The following is a 15,500-nucleotide window of genomic DNA, read 5'->3' on the forward strand; positions in this document are numbered from 1 at the left end:
GGGATCCAGAGTCCTCTAGGGAAGCCAATTTCTCTGCAGAGTGCGAATGGAGAGAAGGTGAGGGGAGAAGTTTCCCATTTTGCTTTTACACTCTGATATTTGTCTAAATTATAAAAATAATGAATATTAAATATGTATTAATTTTATAATGGAAAAAAATTTTAAAGAGCTCAGCAAAAGAGTTAGCTTTGGACAAGATACATGGAGAAAAAAGCACACAACTGCTCAGCTCACATTATCTCTTGCTTCTGCTCCAATTATAGTCAGTACCTCTATCTCATATACGCTAGTTTTGTTGCTTTGGCTAAACCGTGTTAAGATCTCAAAGGCAAAAGTTATGGCCCATTTTGTATCTTTCTATAGCTCTTAATTTAGTGAACACATGAGATGTGCTCAGTAAACCTTAAAAAAGCATGGATTGGGAAGGGTGCTGCAGATATTAACATAATCAAAAGATAACTATTTTGATACATATGGGAACTTGGTATAAGATAAAGGATGCATTTCGAATCAATGGGAGAAAAGATAGGTAATTCAATAGATAGTGGTGTTCGGACAGTTGGATGGGCATCTGGAGAAAAGTAAAGTTAGACTTATATCTCACATCTTATACCCAAAAAAATACTGAAAAAATCATGGGACTAAAAAAAACATCTTGGAGTGAGGAATGCCTCTCTCTATATGACACAAAATGCATAGGGAAAAATATTGATCAATTTGACTAAAAAAAAAATCTGCCTGGAAAAAATATCATAAACAAAGTCAAAAAACAAATGACAAGGTGGAAATATCTGCAATTCATATATAGACCAAGGACTATTTTCCTTAATAAAAAATGTTTTATAAATCAGTAAGAAAAAGACCAGTAACCCAACAGAAGAAGGACATAACAGTTATATCATAAAAAATGGCTCTTAAATGTATGAAGATATTTAGTCTCACTCATAATAAAAGAAATGCAAATTAAAACTGTAAGACACCATTCTTAAATTATAAAATTGGCAAAGATCAACAAGTTTGGTAACAGTCTCTGTTGATGAGCATATGGGGAAATAGGTACTCTCATGTACTGCTGATGGTTTAAGTTGGTACAACCTTCACGGTAAGTACCGTGCAAGTACTCATCACCAACCTCATCTCCTACCATTTTCCTCTTGCTCAATCTGTATTAGCCACATTGGCCTCCTTGCTCTTCCTCAGATATGTCAAGCACACTCCAGCCCTGGGAGCCATGCACTCACCTTTCTCCACTACCCCTGAAATGCACATCAATTTTTGCTTTCCTCCTTCAGGCCTTTGCTCAAATGTCACCCCATCACCCTATTGAAAACAGTGGCTCCCATCCCCTCCGGCATTCTTTTTACCGTTTCTAATTCTGAGCACTTATCACATGACATTATCCTATGTATCTATGTTTGTCTCCCCACTCCAACTAGACTGTAAACCTTGTAAAGGCAAGAACTTTGTTGTGCATACTGCTGTATTCCCAGACTTTAGAACGGTACAGGCTGAGCATCTAGTAGTTGCTCATTAAGTACATATACTGAATGAACGAATGAATGGATGAACCTCTTTGGAGGACAACTTAGCAGTAACTATTAAAATTTAGAACGCACATACCCAGCAATTCCTCTCTAGGCGTTATTTATGGTCTTGCACATGTGCAAAATAGAGACTATACAAGGTTATCTGCTGTGGGTATTGGCTGTAATAGTGAAAGGGGAAAACAACCTAAGGTCAACTTTTAAAATATATCTACATCTATACAGTGGAATACTACGTAGATATGGAAGGATCTCCAATTTTGAAAATTCTTTTGCTACCTTTGGCAAATATACATACGAGACACAACTGTCTTAAGTCCCTGGTGATATCACTGTAAGAACGATCTCTTTAATGCGGCTTTTAATGGTAAAGAGAGTAGGGAGTGACAGGGAGAAAGAGTGAATAATTTTTACAGTTTTATTTATTGAGTAATAATTTCCTTGCAAAAAAGATAGGATTTCTACCAATTAAATAATATTCTAATAAGAAGAAAGGTATATTTGTACACAGATAAGCTTATTCAACAAAGACTTTCTCTTTGTAGATCCAAACTCACGAATAGGCCTAAACTGGCAGTACCTATTGTTCATTTATTACGGGCAGATTTCCCATTTTACAAACAAACCTCTTATTTACGGGAAGAGGTTCAGGGTTTCAGAATGTCTTTCGTATATATTTCCTGATACCGGAGGGGCAGCATTCCCCTGTTGTCCATCAAATGACATTCCCTTGCAGTTGCAGGGCATTCTGCAGGGGTACTCTTCTACTCCAGAGTTAAATACAGATAAAGACATAAGGTATACAAGATAATCCCCTGGTAACCAACTATATCCTCCAATCTTATCAAACTATAATTTGCTTACTGTTCCTCAAATAAAATGTTCTAATTCCTATCTCTTTACCAAACCCCCCGTCCCTTTTTTTTTTCTTCCAATTTCTCTCATCTGGAATCCTCTATAACCTTCTATCCAAATAATACCATTTCAAGGGTTGGGCAAATTCCCGTCTTGCCACTATAGGACATTCTTCCCTGACTATTCTACCCTACAGTGATCTAGGCTCCGACCCTCTTTAACCTTTATCAAGCATTTGGCTCTAATTTTTTTGCTGCCTAATACTGTATATTAGCTTTTCACAAGTTTTTGACTTATCTTCCAGTTAGATTGTAAGCTCCTTAAAGGCAGATTCCTATATTCGGTTTTTCCTATATTCCTCATGCACCTACACAGTAATGTTATACGTGTCCTGGTTTTGAAAAGTAACACGCTCAATCCAAATATGACCCGACATGTACATTTAGTGTTCTTTACAGATTTTTCTAGAACCAATCTACATTCTTTGCATAAACATGGATTTTCTGCTGGCTCAATAAATTTTTTGAGTTTTTGATATCAGAACTCGTCAGCTGACTCTGTGTCCCAGCCACAGGACTGCAGTTGCTCATCCTGTGGGAACTCAACTTCGATGTCATAAACAAAATTTGGATCATCCTTCTTCTTCTGATTTTTCTCAAAAAGTTCATCCATGATGCTCTTCCTTTTGGCAAGTTCCTTGTCATCTAGTTTGTTCAGGTCTTCCTCAGGATCAACGGTTGTTTCCCGTCGAATCTGTTCCATTGTTTCTGCCAAACTCTGGCCCCTCATGTAACCTCGTAAAAAAGTGAATAACTTCTCTAGCTGCCTCAGGGATACTTGTTCCAGGTAGCTCTTGTGTCGTGGATTATTCTTTAATTGTTCAGCAGCTCTGCTGCAATCTATGAAAGAGTAACAAAACTATATACCACACACAACATATACACCACAAACTACTGAAAGCATTATCTGCCATTACAGCCAAGTAGCTAAGTGGCTTTTTTGGAATGAATTATTTTGCAGAACTATTCCTTTATATTGAGCTGTGAGTGTGATGGGGGAAAGAGGGATGTATTTTTGATTTCCTTAACTTAAAGTTACTTTGAGAAGATGTTAAACACTTTCAACTAGAGAGAATGTCTGAGAAGAAAAAGCAGTATTACAGCTTTAGATATTAGAACTGGTACTAAGAAAATATCAAGACTATAAACAAAAAACACATTTGGAGGGAGAGAAGGGAATTAATATTATTGAATAATGCTATCTCATTTAACCCACACTGCAATTCTGAAAGGGTGGGATTATCAATTTCCTTTTACAGATTAGGAAACAGAAGCTCACTGAGAGTAAATAATTTAACCCTGAAAGAGTCATGATTTGAATCTAGATCTGTCTAACTCTGAAAGCCGTGTCACTCCATTACGTGAGACTCAAGTCATTCTTATTAAGTAATTTAGAGAATATTTAAGATAGGCAAGATAAAATATGAGGTACCTGAAAACTTTGAAAAGTTTCGGACTGGCATGATGCGCTGGCGAGTTTTTCCCTTCATTTCATTCTCATAGATTAAGATAATAGCTGGAGGCTGGAACCTAATTCCACATTTCTTGGCAGTGCACATCATTATCATATACACTTCAGGGTAAATCAGAGGAAATCTGATGAAGATGTGTTAGTCATATAATGACTTCCTGCTAAAGTGGAAAAAAATTAAGTGTTGGATAAATCACTCTCTCTCCTCCCCAGCAGATCTGGCTCTAGTCCAGTTCTAGAGATGCATGCTCAGCCTATCATGCTCAATATTTCAAGAGCTACCCTGAAAGTTCAGTTTGGCCTTGGGTTATCCTTAGTCTGCTGGATCTCTAGTTCATTGAGGGGTGTAGGTTTGTTCACACATGAGCCTGGAAATGCAGTTCAGTCTGGACCTCTTAGTGTACTGTACTCGTAACCAAACATTGTATATGAATCCCTGCGTCAGCCTAAGAATCGACTTACAGGATCTCTTTTATTTACCAACTAAACAAGTATGTACAAGCATCCTCTATGTCAAGGTAGTAAGAATTTTTGAATCCTAAACATTATGTCCTGAGAGGTTCAACCAGATCAGATCTGTCTCCTTTGCACTTTCCTAATCATTTTACTCATCGAGTTTGTGTTGTGCACTTATCTAATCATTTATCTTCCCTTCTATTCTATATGCTCCATGAGGGCAGGGAACATATTCATTGTTCACCACAATATCCCAGCACAATACCTGGAAGATAGTAGGCATTCTATACATACTTGTTTAATTCAATATATTAATATAAGACACAGCCCCCGTACATCCTCTACGTGTTTACAGTCTAGAAGTCTGATCAAAAAGGCAGATCCGATGCAGAATCAGCCTCGACATATACAAGGCAATAAAGCTTACATGGCTTTTATTTCAACTTATTTGTCTCACTATATGATGTTTTTTCAGTTACAAGAAACACAGTTGTTTTGCAAGTTAATACTTTCTATTCCCTCTTCCCTTCCCTGTCCCCAATGCCAAAATACACTTTATTATGGGACTGCTTTAGATGTCATTATGATATTCTCAAGAAGATTTGCAAATGTCAAGGAACCTAACATAGGGTGACAATATCTTCATAAACTCAGTTCTGCTACAAAATCACTATAGGAATATAGTTATTTAATACACATTCATTGTAGAAAACTAAGGGTGGTGATGGGGGAGGGGGAGAAGGCAAAATATATAAAAGAATCACTGACTCCTTCCAGTCTTTTTTCTAGGCATACAGTTTCACTTTTTAAAACAACAGTGTTTTTTTATATTGTACATATTATTTCCTGCCTTTTAAATTTAACGATCTATGTGATTTTTGTCATTAAATATTTTACTAAAATGTAAATTTTTATGACTGCCAAGTGTTTCGTCCTATGGATATACCATAATCTGCATTATTCACCCCTTCTTGTTGGATGTGAGAATTTTTACTGTTAGAAAATTAATCATATATAAAGAACTGTTTTTTCAAATTACTGTGCTCTGCCTCTGATCTGATGCAATGATCCCACTCCATCCCCTCTTTCTTCTTATTTATTTATTTTTGTAACAATTACTACTCCCAGTTCACCTCTCTAAAAATTGGTCTGTTAGTAAACTTTCTAGGAGATTGTACTGAGCACAGTGTGAATTCCACACACTCAAGCAAATGGCTGTACTTATGAATGAGCTATGCAACTGATACTGAATAATGCAGTTTTTTGACTACAGACTCTTTTCCTTCTTTTTAAATTTTAACTTCTATTTTTACTAAGGTAATGTTTGTATTGTTTAAAAATGTAAAATAATTCTATGAGGTTTATAACAAAATCTCTTGTCCTCTGACCTTTCCCTCTCCATAGGCAACCAGTTTCAATTGTTTCCTCCAAAATTCATCTCAGTATTTCTTAATAGCATGCTTATACTGCGATTTTCAGTTTTAGATAATCTTCTGACATCTTTCCTTTTTGAGACATCCGTCCTCAGGCCCTCTGTTCCGCTCCAACCTGCACTAGATACTCTCTGGGCCTACTTAGAGATTCAATTCGCTTCATGAAGACAGACGACACATTTACCTAACTCTTCCTCCTAGACATTAATACTCCTCACCTCAGGGATCAGTGACTGCCACCATCTTGCCAAGCATGCCCCACAGCACCTAGAATTGTACGGATTTTGCCAACAGGTAGACGATCTTCTCCCTCACGTCCCCACTAGTGCAAGGCTGACTTTCTTACCCTAAGAGAAGTATAGAAAGTGCATCTTTTCTTGCACGCCAATGTCTAAAACCGCCGTAAGGGGGTTGTTTTCACCCAACTGCGGTGCACAGAGAAGCACTTGACTTGGAGGCCGGGCGGGGCCTGGCGCTGCAGGGACAGGCGACAGCCACGACCCCGCAGACGTGACAGTAGGGTGCACTCTCCGGGAGCAGGCCCGGATCCGCAAATACCTGGAAGCGGAAGTGGAGGTCGGGAGCTCGGCAAGCCGGCTTCCAGGACAGCATGCTGGGGTCAGGGCCCGGCTGGGGGTCCACAATCCCGTCCCCACAGCAACAGCGCCGGCGCACCTCATGCGCCTGCGCCGCTCCTCGCCCCGCCCCCGAGCGGGCGGGGCGGGGCGGAGACGGGAGCAAACGAGGGGGCGAGGACGGACGCCTCCCGCGACGCCGGAACTTTCAGGGGCCGCGGCTGCGGGGCGCCGGGAACTGTGGGACCGCCGGCGTGCGCGCACTGAGTGTCCCGTCCGGGTCACAAACTCCAGGAGCGGCGTGAGGCGTGTGCACGCTCGTCTCTGGTGCGCCTTCTCCGGCGTCCTGGCTGCCGCGGCCGTGGCCGTCCGGGTGGTGGCCTGGCTGGTCCTCTGGGAGGCGGCCCGGCTCACTCGCTCGCCCACCACGGCCTTCGCTGCCGACGCTGGTAAGGAGAGGGGCGGGGCTGCCGGAGTGAGGGCGGGATTTGGGGGGCCCATGGGGTGGGGAGCCGTCCCGACTCCCGGCCCCCTCCGGGGTGTGCAAAAGTGCTTTGTTGCACCCCGGCGCGCACCCCTAGAACTGTAGGGTGACCCTAGCTGGAGCACGTTAAAGACAAAGGCCACATGTCCCTCTCACCCCCCAACGCATTGCTCTGCGGCAGCTCCTGGGTTTCTGGAGAGTCGGACTTGGTCATTCAGAGGCGGCACTGGCCGCACCATCACTAAAACGTTGTAAAGGAAGGACACCCGTGGAGCGTCTTGGGATGCGTGAAGCTTCTGACCAGCAGGGGCCTGCAAGGCCTCAGTGCCCCGTGACGTGTGAGGATCCCAATCCGGAATACAGAGACTCGGGCGGCGTGAGAAGGAGAAGACAACTAGTTATGGTTTACGAACATTTTTGGGGCTGGGGTTTCGTTATGACTCCGGGCTGGACAGGCGAGTGAATTTATTTGTTTGGGTCGGAGTCCGTGGACCGGAGTGTTGTGCTAGGTGCTGTGGGTCCAGGCCTCGTGGAGCGTGCGGTGTAGTGCAGGAGACGGATACGTGCAGTAGTAATTAAAATAAAGCGATGATGTTTCATAGGGAAAGGAAAGTCAGTACAAACCAGGTGGCTTTCTCCATCTGTAAAATGAAGATATTAGATTCGTATCTGTCAACCAAGGCAGCACTTTTGAGCGTTTACATATTAGGTTCCCAAATTTATTTGAGGAAAGGATTATGAGGCCCAAAAGAAGTTTTCGACAACTGGACTTGGTGATCTCTCAAGATTTCCAGCACTGGCATTTTATGGTTAAAAAAGGGTCAATATCCAGAGCCACTTCAGGCCACAATAACCAAATGAAGTCATTTAAGAGGAAAAATCTTGAAGGTGAATTTCGATGCAACAACTTGGTTTTGAAGCGGTACTTTTGACTTAAAAATCATCATCTGGTATTTGCAATAGTGCTTGTAAATTAGCCTTTCTACCATCCCAAGATAAAAGTGATTTACTACTCTCTAGTGTATATCCCGATAGAATTTAAGCCTATTAATTTTAGCTTTTTTAAAAATTTAATTTAGAAGTAGATATAAACTCTTATTCTCCACTCCACCCCCATTAAAGTTAAATATGATGAAGAAACGTCTGGATTTGTACAAGAGATACCCTAAGTTATTTGGGAAAAGATTATATATGCTTCTCCAAAGCAAATAAGTATTTCTTTAAATAGCTAGGAGAATGGAAATACTTAGACTTTAAAAGTCAGGCAAATCTTGCTTGAAATCAGTCCCTTACTCACTTGTATGAGCCAGAGCCAGTTAGTAACTGTTTATAAGTCAGAGTTTTCTTTTGTGTACAAATGGCAATAATTTTGCCTGCCTCTTTTGCTAGGTTGTGAAAGTTAAAACACATGTGAAAGCCCCAACTAGAGCATCTGTCATATAGATATTATTTAATAAGTTTTTTTCCATACTTTTTTCCTTCCTTTCCTTGTATATTTAAAATGTTTTCATCTCCATTTTTTTTCATGTATCTTTTCAGGAATACATGTAATGGGCTTAGCAACATACAGTAGTATTTGGTTTTCTGTGTGTTTTAATGTTCTTCCCACACACTTCCAGCTTTTGAAGATGGAGTCGAGTTCCGTAGCAAGGTGCCTGGAGGAGTTGGTGATCGTTAATAACTGAATATTTACTTGTATGATGCAGACATTGAGTGATAGTTTTAATGTCTGAATTCTGCATGGAGTCAGTATAGTGAGATTTCTGGTTATTCTAAGTTTATAAAGGAACCCTTTGAACCTTTGAAAAGCCTCTAGTTTTTTTTTTTTAAAACCCTCAGCATCTCCACAAGGCATAAATGTACCACCTTCTCAGTTTTATAGGTGTGGATAGTACAGTAGAGAAGTTGCTAGTGTGTATCTGATACACAGTTGCAGTGAGCTAGGATTAAAACTGAGATTTCTTGGCTCTTTAGCTATTCTGTTCTTTTTGGTGTCCTGGGATCATCTGAATCAAATAATATTAATAGCAGACACTTATGTGGAGCAACTTACTATGTGGTAGGCCCTGTTCTAAGTGCTTTTACATATATTAAAGTCTCATGACCACTAGTAGAGGAATAAACTATCTTGCCCAAAGTCACACAGCTATTAAGTGACAGACTGGGATTTGAAACTAGGCAATCTAACTCCAAAGTCAATGTACTTAACCCCTATGCTATACTAGAAATAGATTTATATGTAGCTCAAATTACTTAAGTTTAAAAATTTTTTGTTTTGCTTTTACGTTGGTTAGATTTTCCAGGTAACTAACGTCTAAACAATTATTTTGTAATTATTTAAATATTCTTTCGTTGAGTGCTTATTTTATTTAAAAAAATTTTTTTGGTTCTTAATAGGCATAAGGGCCACTTGTTCTGAAATTATTTTGAGGCAAGAAGTTTTCAAAGATGGTTTCCACAGGTAAGTTGCCCATCAACTTCTACTTACATCAAAATACTGTTTCATATAATTTAGAGCAAAAAAATCAATAGTTGAAAAGCGGATAAACTGAAAAAATCACTTGCTTTCTTTTTTTTTTTTTTTTAAAGATTTTATTTATTTATTTTTTCCCCCCAAAGCCCCAGTAGATAGTTGTATGTCATAGCTGCACATCCTTCTAGTTGCTGTATGTGGGGCTCGGCCTCAGGATGGACGGAGAAGTGGTGCCTCAGTGCACGCCCGGGATCCGAACCCAGGCCACCAGCATCGGAGCGCGTGCACTTAACCACCAAGCCACGGGGCCGGCCATCACTTGCTTTCTTAAGTGACAGATTTATCATATGTGGCTCACAGTTTGAAATAATGATTAAAATAATGCTGGAGAAGAGAAGGAGAAAACAAACGTTTATTTTTTACCATGCATATATATTATATATGCCAGAAGCTATATATACGATATTCTGTTTAATCTTCATAATGGTTGTGAGATAGATGATACCTTTCTTGTTTTTCAGATGAGGGAACTAGAGCTCAGAGAATTTAAATAATTTAATAGAAGTTGGGGTGATAGAACTCTGACTCAAATTCAGGATTAGCCTACTCCAAAGCCATGTTTTCAAGTACAGTCATGCGTCGCATAATAACAGTTTAGTCAGTGATGGACCAAATATATGACAGTGGTCCCATAAGATTAGTACTATATGGCCTAGGTGTGTAGGAGGCTATACCATCTAGGTTTGTGTAAGTACACTCTATGATGTTCACACAATGATGAAATCCCCTAACAATGCGTTTCTCAGAACATGTCCCTGTGTTTAGCAATGTGTAACTGTACTAAGATATTATATAACCCTAAAGCACCATTTTTTTTTTTTTGGTGAGAAAGATTGGCCCTGAGCTAACATCTGTGCCAGTCTTCCTCTATTTTGTATGTGGGATGCTGCCACAGTGTGGCTTGATGAGCCGGTGTGTGGGGACACGCTCGGGATCCAACCCACTAACCCCTTGGGCCACTGAAGCGGGGTATGTGAACTTAACCACTATGCCACCAGGCTGGCCCCTAAATCACTATTTCTGATTTACAAGACTTGGTTTCAAATGACCAAGCTGTTTCTAAAATAGAAATTATCCTCAAAAATAAATATTTTCCAGTATTGAAGATATTTAAAAGACTTTTTATCTTTTTAAAAGATAAAATGTTGTAGAAACTGTTCCATTAGAAAATTTCCCGAGGGCCGGCCCCGTGGCTTAGCAGTTAAGTGCGCATGCTCCGCTGCTGGCGGCCCGGGTTCGGATCCCGGGCGCGCACTGACACACTGCTTCTCCGGCCATGCTGAGGCCGCGTCCCACATACAGCAACTGGAGAGTTGTGCAACTATGACATGCAACTTATCTGCTGGGGCTTTGGGGGAAAAAATAAAGGAGAAGGATTGGCAACAGATGTTAGCTCAGAGCCGGTCTTCCTCAGCAAAAGGAGGAGGATTAGCACGGATGTTAGCTCAGGGCTGATCTTCCTCACAAAAAAAAAAAAAAAAGAAAGAAAATTTCCCGAACTTGAAAGCTTCTCAAGGTGATTACTTTGTTATGATTCTCAGATATTTGATTTATAAATTCTGATACATTTATTTTTAAAATCATTTCATTTTATAAGTTACTAAACTTAAACTAAAACATCTTACTCTCCTCTCTCTTCAGAAGTAGCCTACATGTGAATGGCTAGGAGGTATAGTAGAAGGAACTTGGGTTTTTGTTTGTTTTTAACTCAGACAGCTTTGGACTCAAAATGTAGCTTTATTATTTAGAATCTATGTGGCTTTAGTCCAGTTACTTAGGTCTTTGCTGTCTTTTCAGTAACATTGGATAGTGATAATATGTCCTCATTAGAGTTGTAAAGATTAAATCAGAAAATACTATATGGAAAGCTCCTTAATGTTGTGCTTGTCATGTAGTACATACCCAGGAAATGTTAGCTATTATTATTAATAATCATAGATGATCAAGCTGGGCAGTATCATTTCAGTCAAGGAGGAGATGTGACTGTAAAGTAATAAAACTGATTTTGGGAGGGAACTCACTTTGGAAAGGAGTTTTTGACAGAGTTCCAGACACATTTTAAGCAATGTCAGGGTAATTATGCCAAGTATATAGCTTCTCTCTTGAAGATAATTGGGATGTATTCTCAGGAGGAATGGGAGATACAAAATAATGCAAATTTAACAATGCAATCATAAGTAATTCCAATAAGCAAGAAAGAAGTGTCTGCAGAGGCTATTGGACAGCAAAAGTAGCTGTCCACTTGTAAGTTCTGAAGATAAAAAGCAGGACATAAACCAAGGATGGAGTGACAGAACCCGCAAGAATAGCTCCAGAACCTAGAAATCTCTGAGTTATTTGAGACCTTCAGAAAATATGAGTAAGGCTTTTTAGTTATGTTTAGAGCAAGTGTAGTCTTGCTGCTAGGTTTTCCTGGCGAGGAAACATTAACAGATTATAGAAAGTAGAATTTGTTAGCTCCTCTTATTTCTGTCTTCTTGGTCAAGAAGAATTACTTCCACTCTGGAAAGGGCCAAGCAGATATTGGTAGCAGGAAACTAAAGTGCAGAATACATAAGGGAATTATACAAAAGGGCCTTACTACTATAAATGAGGTTTATTTACAAACCAGGAGAGAGTCTCCTCTCTCTGATGAACTGTATCTCATTTCAGTAGAAGAACTTGCTTTAATGATTAGTGAACTTCTGTTTGTAATCTTTGGATAATCTGGGAGTGAGTTAGTTGATGTAGATTCTGGGCAAAATTCTAGGCCAGATTATTAAAAAGATGGTTTGTGAACACGGAAGAGGAAATGGTGGTCTCTGGGAACTAGCGTGAATTTATTACAAACTTATTTCCTTTATAGAGTTACTAGATAGGCGGATCAGAGAAATGCTATAGCTATAGTATATATGATTTTTTGCAAGACTTTTGACGAAGTTTTACATGTTATATTTGTGAACAAGATGAACAATATGAACTGGAAGATAGTACAGCTAGTGAATGACTTCCTAAAGATTAACAAATACATCCAGCATGTTCTTTTTTTTTTTTTTAAATTTTATTTATTTATTTATTTTTCCCCCAAAGCCCCAGTAGATAGCTGTATGTCATAGTTGCACATTCTTCTAGTTGCTGTATGTGAGACGCGGCCTCAGCGTGGCCGGAGAAGCAGTGCGTCAGTGCGTGCCCAGGATCCGAACCCCGGGCCGCCAGCATCAGAGTGCACGCACTTAACCGCCAAGCCATGGGGCCGGCCCCAGCATGTTCTGATTAATGGATTGAATGTCATCTGGGAAGGAGGTCCTGAAGAGTTTCTATCTTTTTAAATATATATGTTTTTTCTTATTATAAAATATTATGTGCTCATAAATATATATAGTGTCCAGAAAAAAGGAGATTATAAATATATTCCACTTGTATAGAAACAGAATGAAATAGTGGCTAAGAATGTGGGCTTTAAAGTAAAACTACTGGGGTTTGAATCTTGGCTCTTGGATGAGTTGATTAGTCTCTCAGTTCTTTGGTTTTCTTTCTTTCTTTTTGTAAAGAGGGAAAATATTTTTGTTTTCTCAGATGTTAATACAGAACTTTTGGATTTGATTTGCATGTTCTATGATTAGCATACATCACTAGAAATTATATTTTTGGGCAAAAATAGGCTATAACAATACCACCAATACTATTCAAAATTCTTTGAATGAATGCAAATTATTAGGAAAATAAAATGTTGTTTGTAAAATTACCTCAGACTACTTGAAAGAATATAAGCAAAAAAAAAAAAAGGTCTCGACAGCTGCTTTTGATGTTTAATTCTTGAAATTGCTGTGTTCTTGGAGCAGTGAGTTAATATAAATTTATTGATTATCTGAGAACCAGAAACTAATATCATGTATTTATATAAAGCCTGAAAGAATTTCCCTACACTTTTTGAGTTAGAGGTGACAATTCTTCTGTGAAGAGAGTAACATGGATGTTTTAAGCACAATGCATTGTTTTCTTATAGGTAAAATATGAATTATAATTGTACTATTTCACAGTGTTTTTTTTTAATCAACTTCATTGAGTTTTGACAATTATATATATGCATGTAACCACTACCCCAATCAAAATATAGAACATTTGCATCATCTCCAGAAATAACCATGTGCTACTTGCAATTATTCTCCCTCACCTACCCACATCTAGCCAACCACTGATCTACTTTCTGTCACTGTATAGATTTTCTAGAATTTTGTATAAATTAAATCATATGGTATATACTTTTCGATATCTAGCTTCTTTCACTCAGCCTTATGTCAGTGAGATTTATCCATGTTCTGCATGGCAGTAATTTCTTCCTTTTTGTTGCCGAGTACTGAAATTTGTTTATCGATTCACATATCTGTGGCGTTGGGCTCCTTCCTGGTGTTGGGCTATGATAAATAAAGCTGTAATGAACATCTGTGTACAAGTCTTTGTGTGGACATGTTTCTGTTTTGCTTGGGTATATATGGATGAGTGGAATTGCTGGGGTATATGGTAGATATGTGTTGAACTTTTTAAGAAACTGCCAAAGTGTTTTCCAAAGTGGTTATCCTGTTATATTCCCAACAGCGATGTATGAGAGTTCTGTTTCTGCCACATCCTTGCCAATGCCCAGTATGGTCAGTCTTTTTAATTTTAGACATTCTAGTGGGTAGGTAGTGGTATCTCATTGTGGGTTTATTTTTTATTTATTTATTTATTTATTAATAATTTTTTTTTTTTAAATTTTTATTTATTTTCCCCCAAAGCCCCAGTAGGTAGTTGTACATCATAGTTTCACATCCTTCTACTTGCTGTATGTGGGACGTGGCCTCAGCATGGCCGGAGAAGCAGTGCGTTGGTGCGCGCCCGGGATCCGAACCCCGGGCCGCCAGCAGCGGAGCGCGCGCACTTAACCGCTAAGCCACGGGGCCGGCCCCTCATTGTGGGTTTAATTTCTGTTTCTCTGATGACTAATGATGTTGAGCATCTTTTCATATGCTATTGGCTGCTGGTATATCTTCCTTTGTGAAGTGTCTACTGAAATCTTTTGTCCATTTTTAAACTGGGTTGTTTGTCATCTTATTATTGAGTTGTAAGAATTCTAATTTTGATGGAGTCCAGTTTATCAATTTTTTTCTTTTATGGTTCATGGTTTTTGTGTTCTCTGTAAGAAATCCATGCCTATTCCAAGATCTTGGAAATTTTCTTTTCAGAAGTGTTGTATGGGGTATGATCCATTTTGAATTAATTTTTGTGTATGCTGTTAGGTAAGAATTGAGGTTATTTTTTTTTCCATGTGGATATCCAGTTGATCCAGCATCATTTGGTGAAAGGACTATTCTGTCCTCATCAAGTTTACCTTGACACATTTGTTTAAAATTAGTTACCTTATATGTGAGGATCTATTTGTGCACTCTGTTCAAACTATAGCCCACAGACCAAATCCTGTGCATGACGTATTTAGTACCACTCTTGAGCTAAAAATGATTTTTACATTTTTAAAGATTTAAAAAAAAAAACAGCAAAGAAAAGTATGCAACAGAGACCTTATGTGGCTCATAAAGCCTAAAATATTTATGATTAGGATCTTTACAGAAAAAGTTTCCCAACCTCTGATCTGTACGTTCATCCATATGCCAGTGAAGTACTATCTTGGTAACTGTAGCTTGATGTGGTGTTTTCAAATCAGGAAGTCTAAGTCCTTCAACTTTTTTTTTCAAGGTTGTTTTGGTTATTTTAGATCCTTTGCGGTTCCATGTAACTTTTGGAATCAACTTATAGATTTCTTCAAAGAAGCTTCATGAAATTTTGATTGAGATTCTGTTGAAACTCTAGATCAATTTGTAGAGAACTGATATGTTTACCTTAATGAGGGTTCCAGTGCATGAATATGGCATCTCCATTTATTTAGATTTTATCAGTTTATCTTAACAATATTGTAACTCTCAAAGTATAAGTCTTGCACATATTTTGTTGAATTTACCCCTATGTATTTCATTTTTTTTTGTGAGCTAACGTCTATTGCCAGTCTTCCTCTTTTTGCTGAGGAAGATTGGCCCTGGGCTAACATCCGTGCCCATCTTCCTCTACTTTATATGGGAT

The 15,500-nt window shown here is 38.9% G+C and overlaps 2 protein-coding genes across 5 annotated transcripts in view; one reads left to right on the forward strand and one right to left on the reverse strand.

The window, feature by feature from the left end:
• Window positions 1-893: 893 nt before the first annotated feature.
• CEP19 (centrosomal protein 19) lies at window positions 894-6,522 on the reverse strand. Of its 4 annotated transcripts, none has more exons than XM_058556038.1 (3): window positions 6,377-6,522; window positions 3,891-4,087; window positions 894-3,298 (listed from the first exon to the last, which is right to left on the reverse strand). In XM_058556038.1, exons 2-3 carry the CDS (start codon window positions 4,024-4,026, stop codon window positions 2,937-2,939), a joined length of 498 nt encoding a protein of 165 aa, XP_058412021.1. In that variant the 5' UTR covers window positions 4,027-4,087; window positions 6,377-6,522; the 3' UTR covers window positions 894-2,936. The 4 variants fall into 4 exon arrangements, with proteins under 4 accessions (XP_058412021.1, XP_058412019.1, XP_058412020.1 ...); XM_058556036.1 differs by having other exon boundaries at window positions 3,891-4,090; XM_058556037.1 differs by having other exon boundaries at window positions 6,165-6,522.
• PIGX (phosphatidylinositol glycan anchor biosynthesis class X) overlaps window positions 6,497-15,500 on the forward strand; it is a 34,434-nt gene continuing 25,430 nt past the window's right edge. The window contains exons 1-2 of the mRNA XM_058556529.1: window positions 6,497-6,842; window positions 9,275-9,338. Of these exons, the coding sequence (XP_058412512.1) occupies window positions 6,497-6,842; window positions 9,275-9,338 (410 nt within the window). The remainder of the gene's footprint in view (window positions 6,843-9,274; window positions 9,339-15,500) is intronic.

This window comes from Diceros bicornis, chromosome 15 (genome assembly GCF_020826845.1).
Source record: "Diceros bicornis minor isolate mBicDic1 chromosome 15, mDicBic1.mat.cur, whole genome shotgun sequence".
Classification (NCBI taxonomy): Eukaryota; Metazoa; Chordata; class Mammalia; order Perissodactyla; family Rhinocerotidae; genus Diceros; species Diceros bicornis.

Bases quoted from the DNA above. Each gene is read 5' to 3' on its own strand.
- CEP19 (XM_058556038.1), bottom strand. From the start codon at position 4,026: ATGATAATGATGTGCACTGCCAAGAAATGTGGAATTAGGTTCCAGCCT. The intron at 3,299-3,890 runs GTACCTCATATT...ACTCTTTCATAG, and splicing joins AAACTTTTCAAAGTTTTCAG to ATTGCAGCAGAGCTGCTGAA.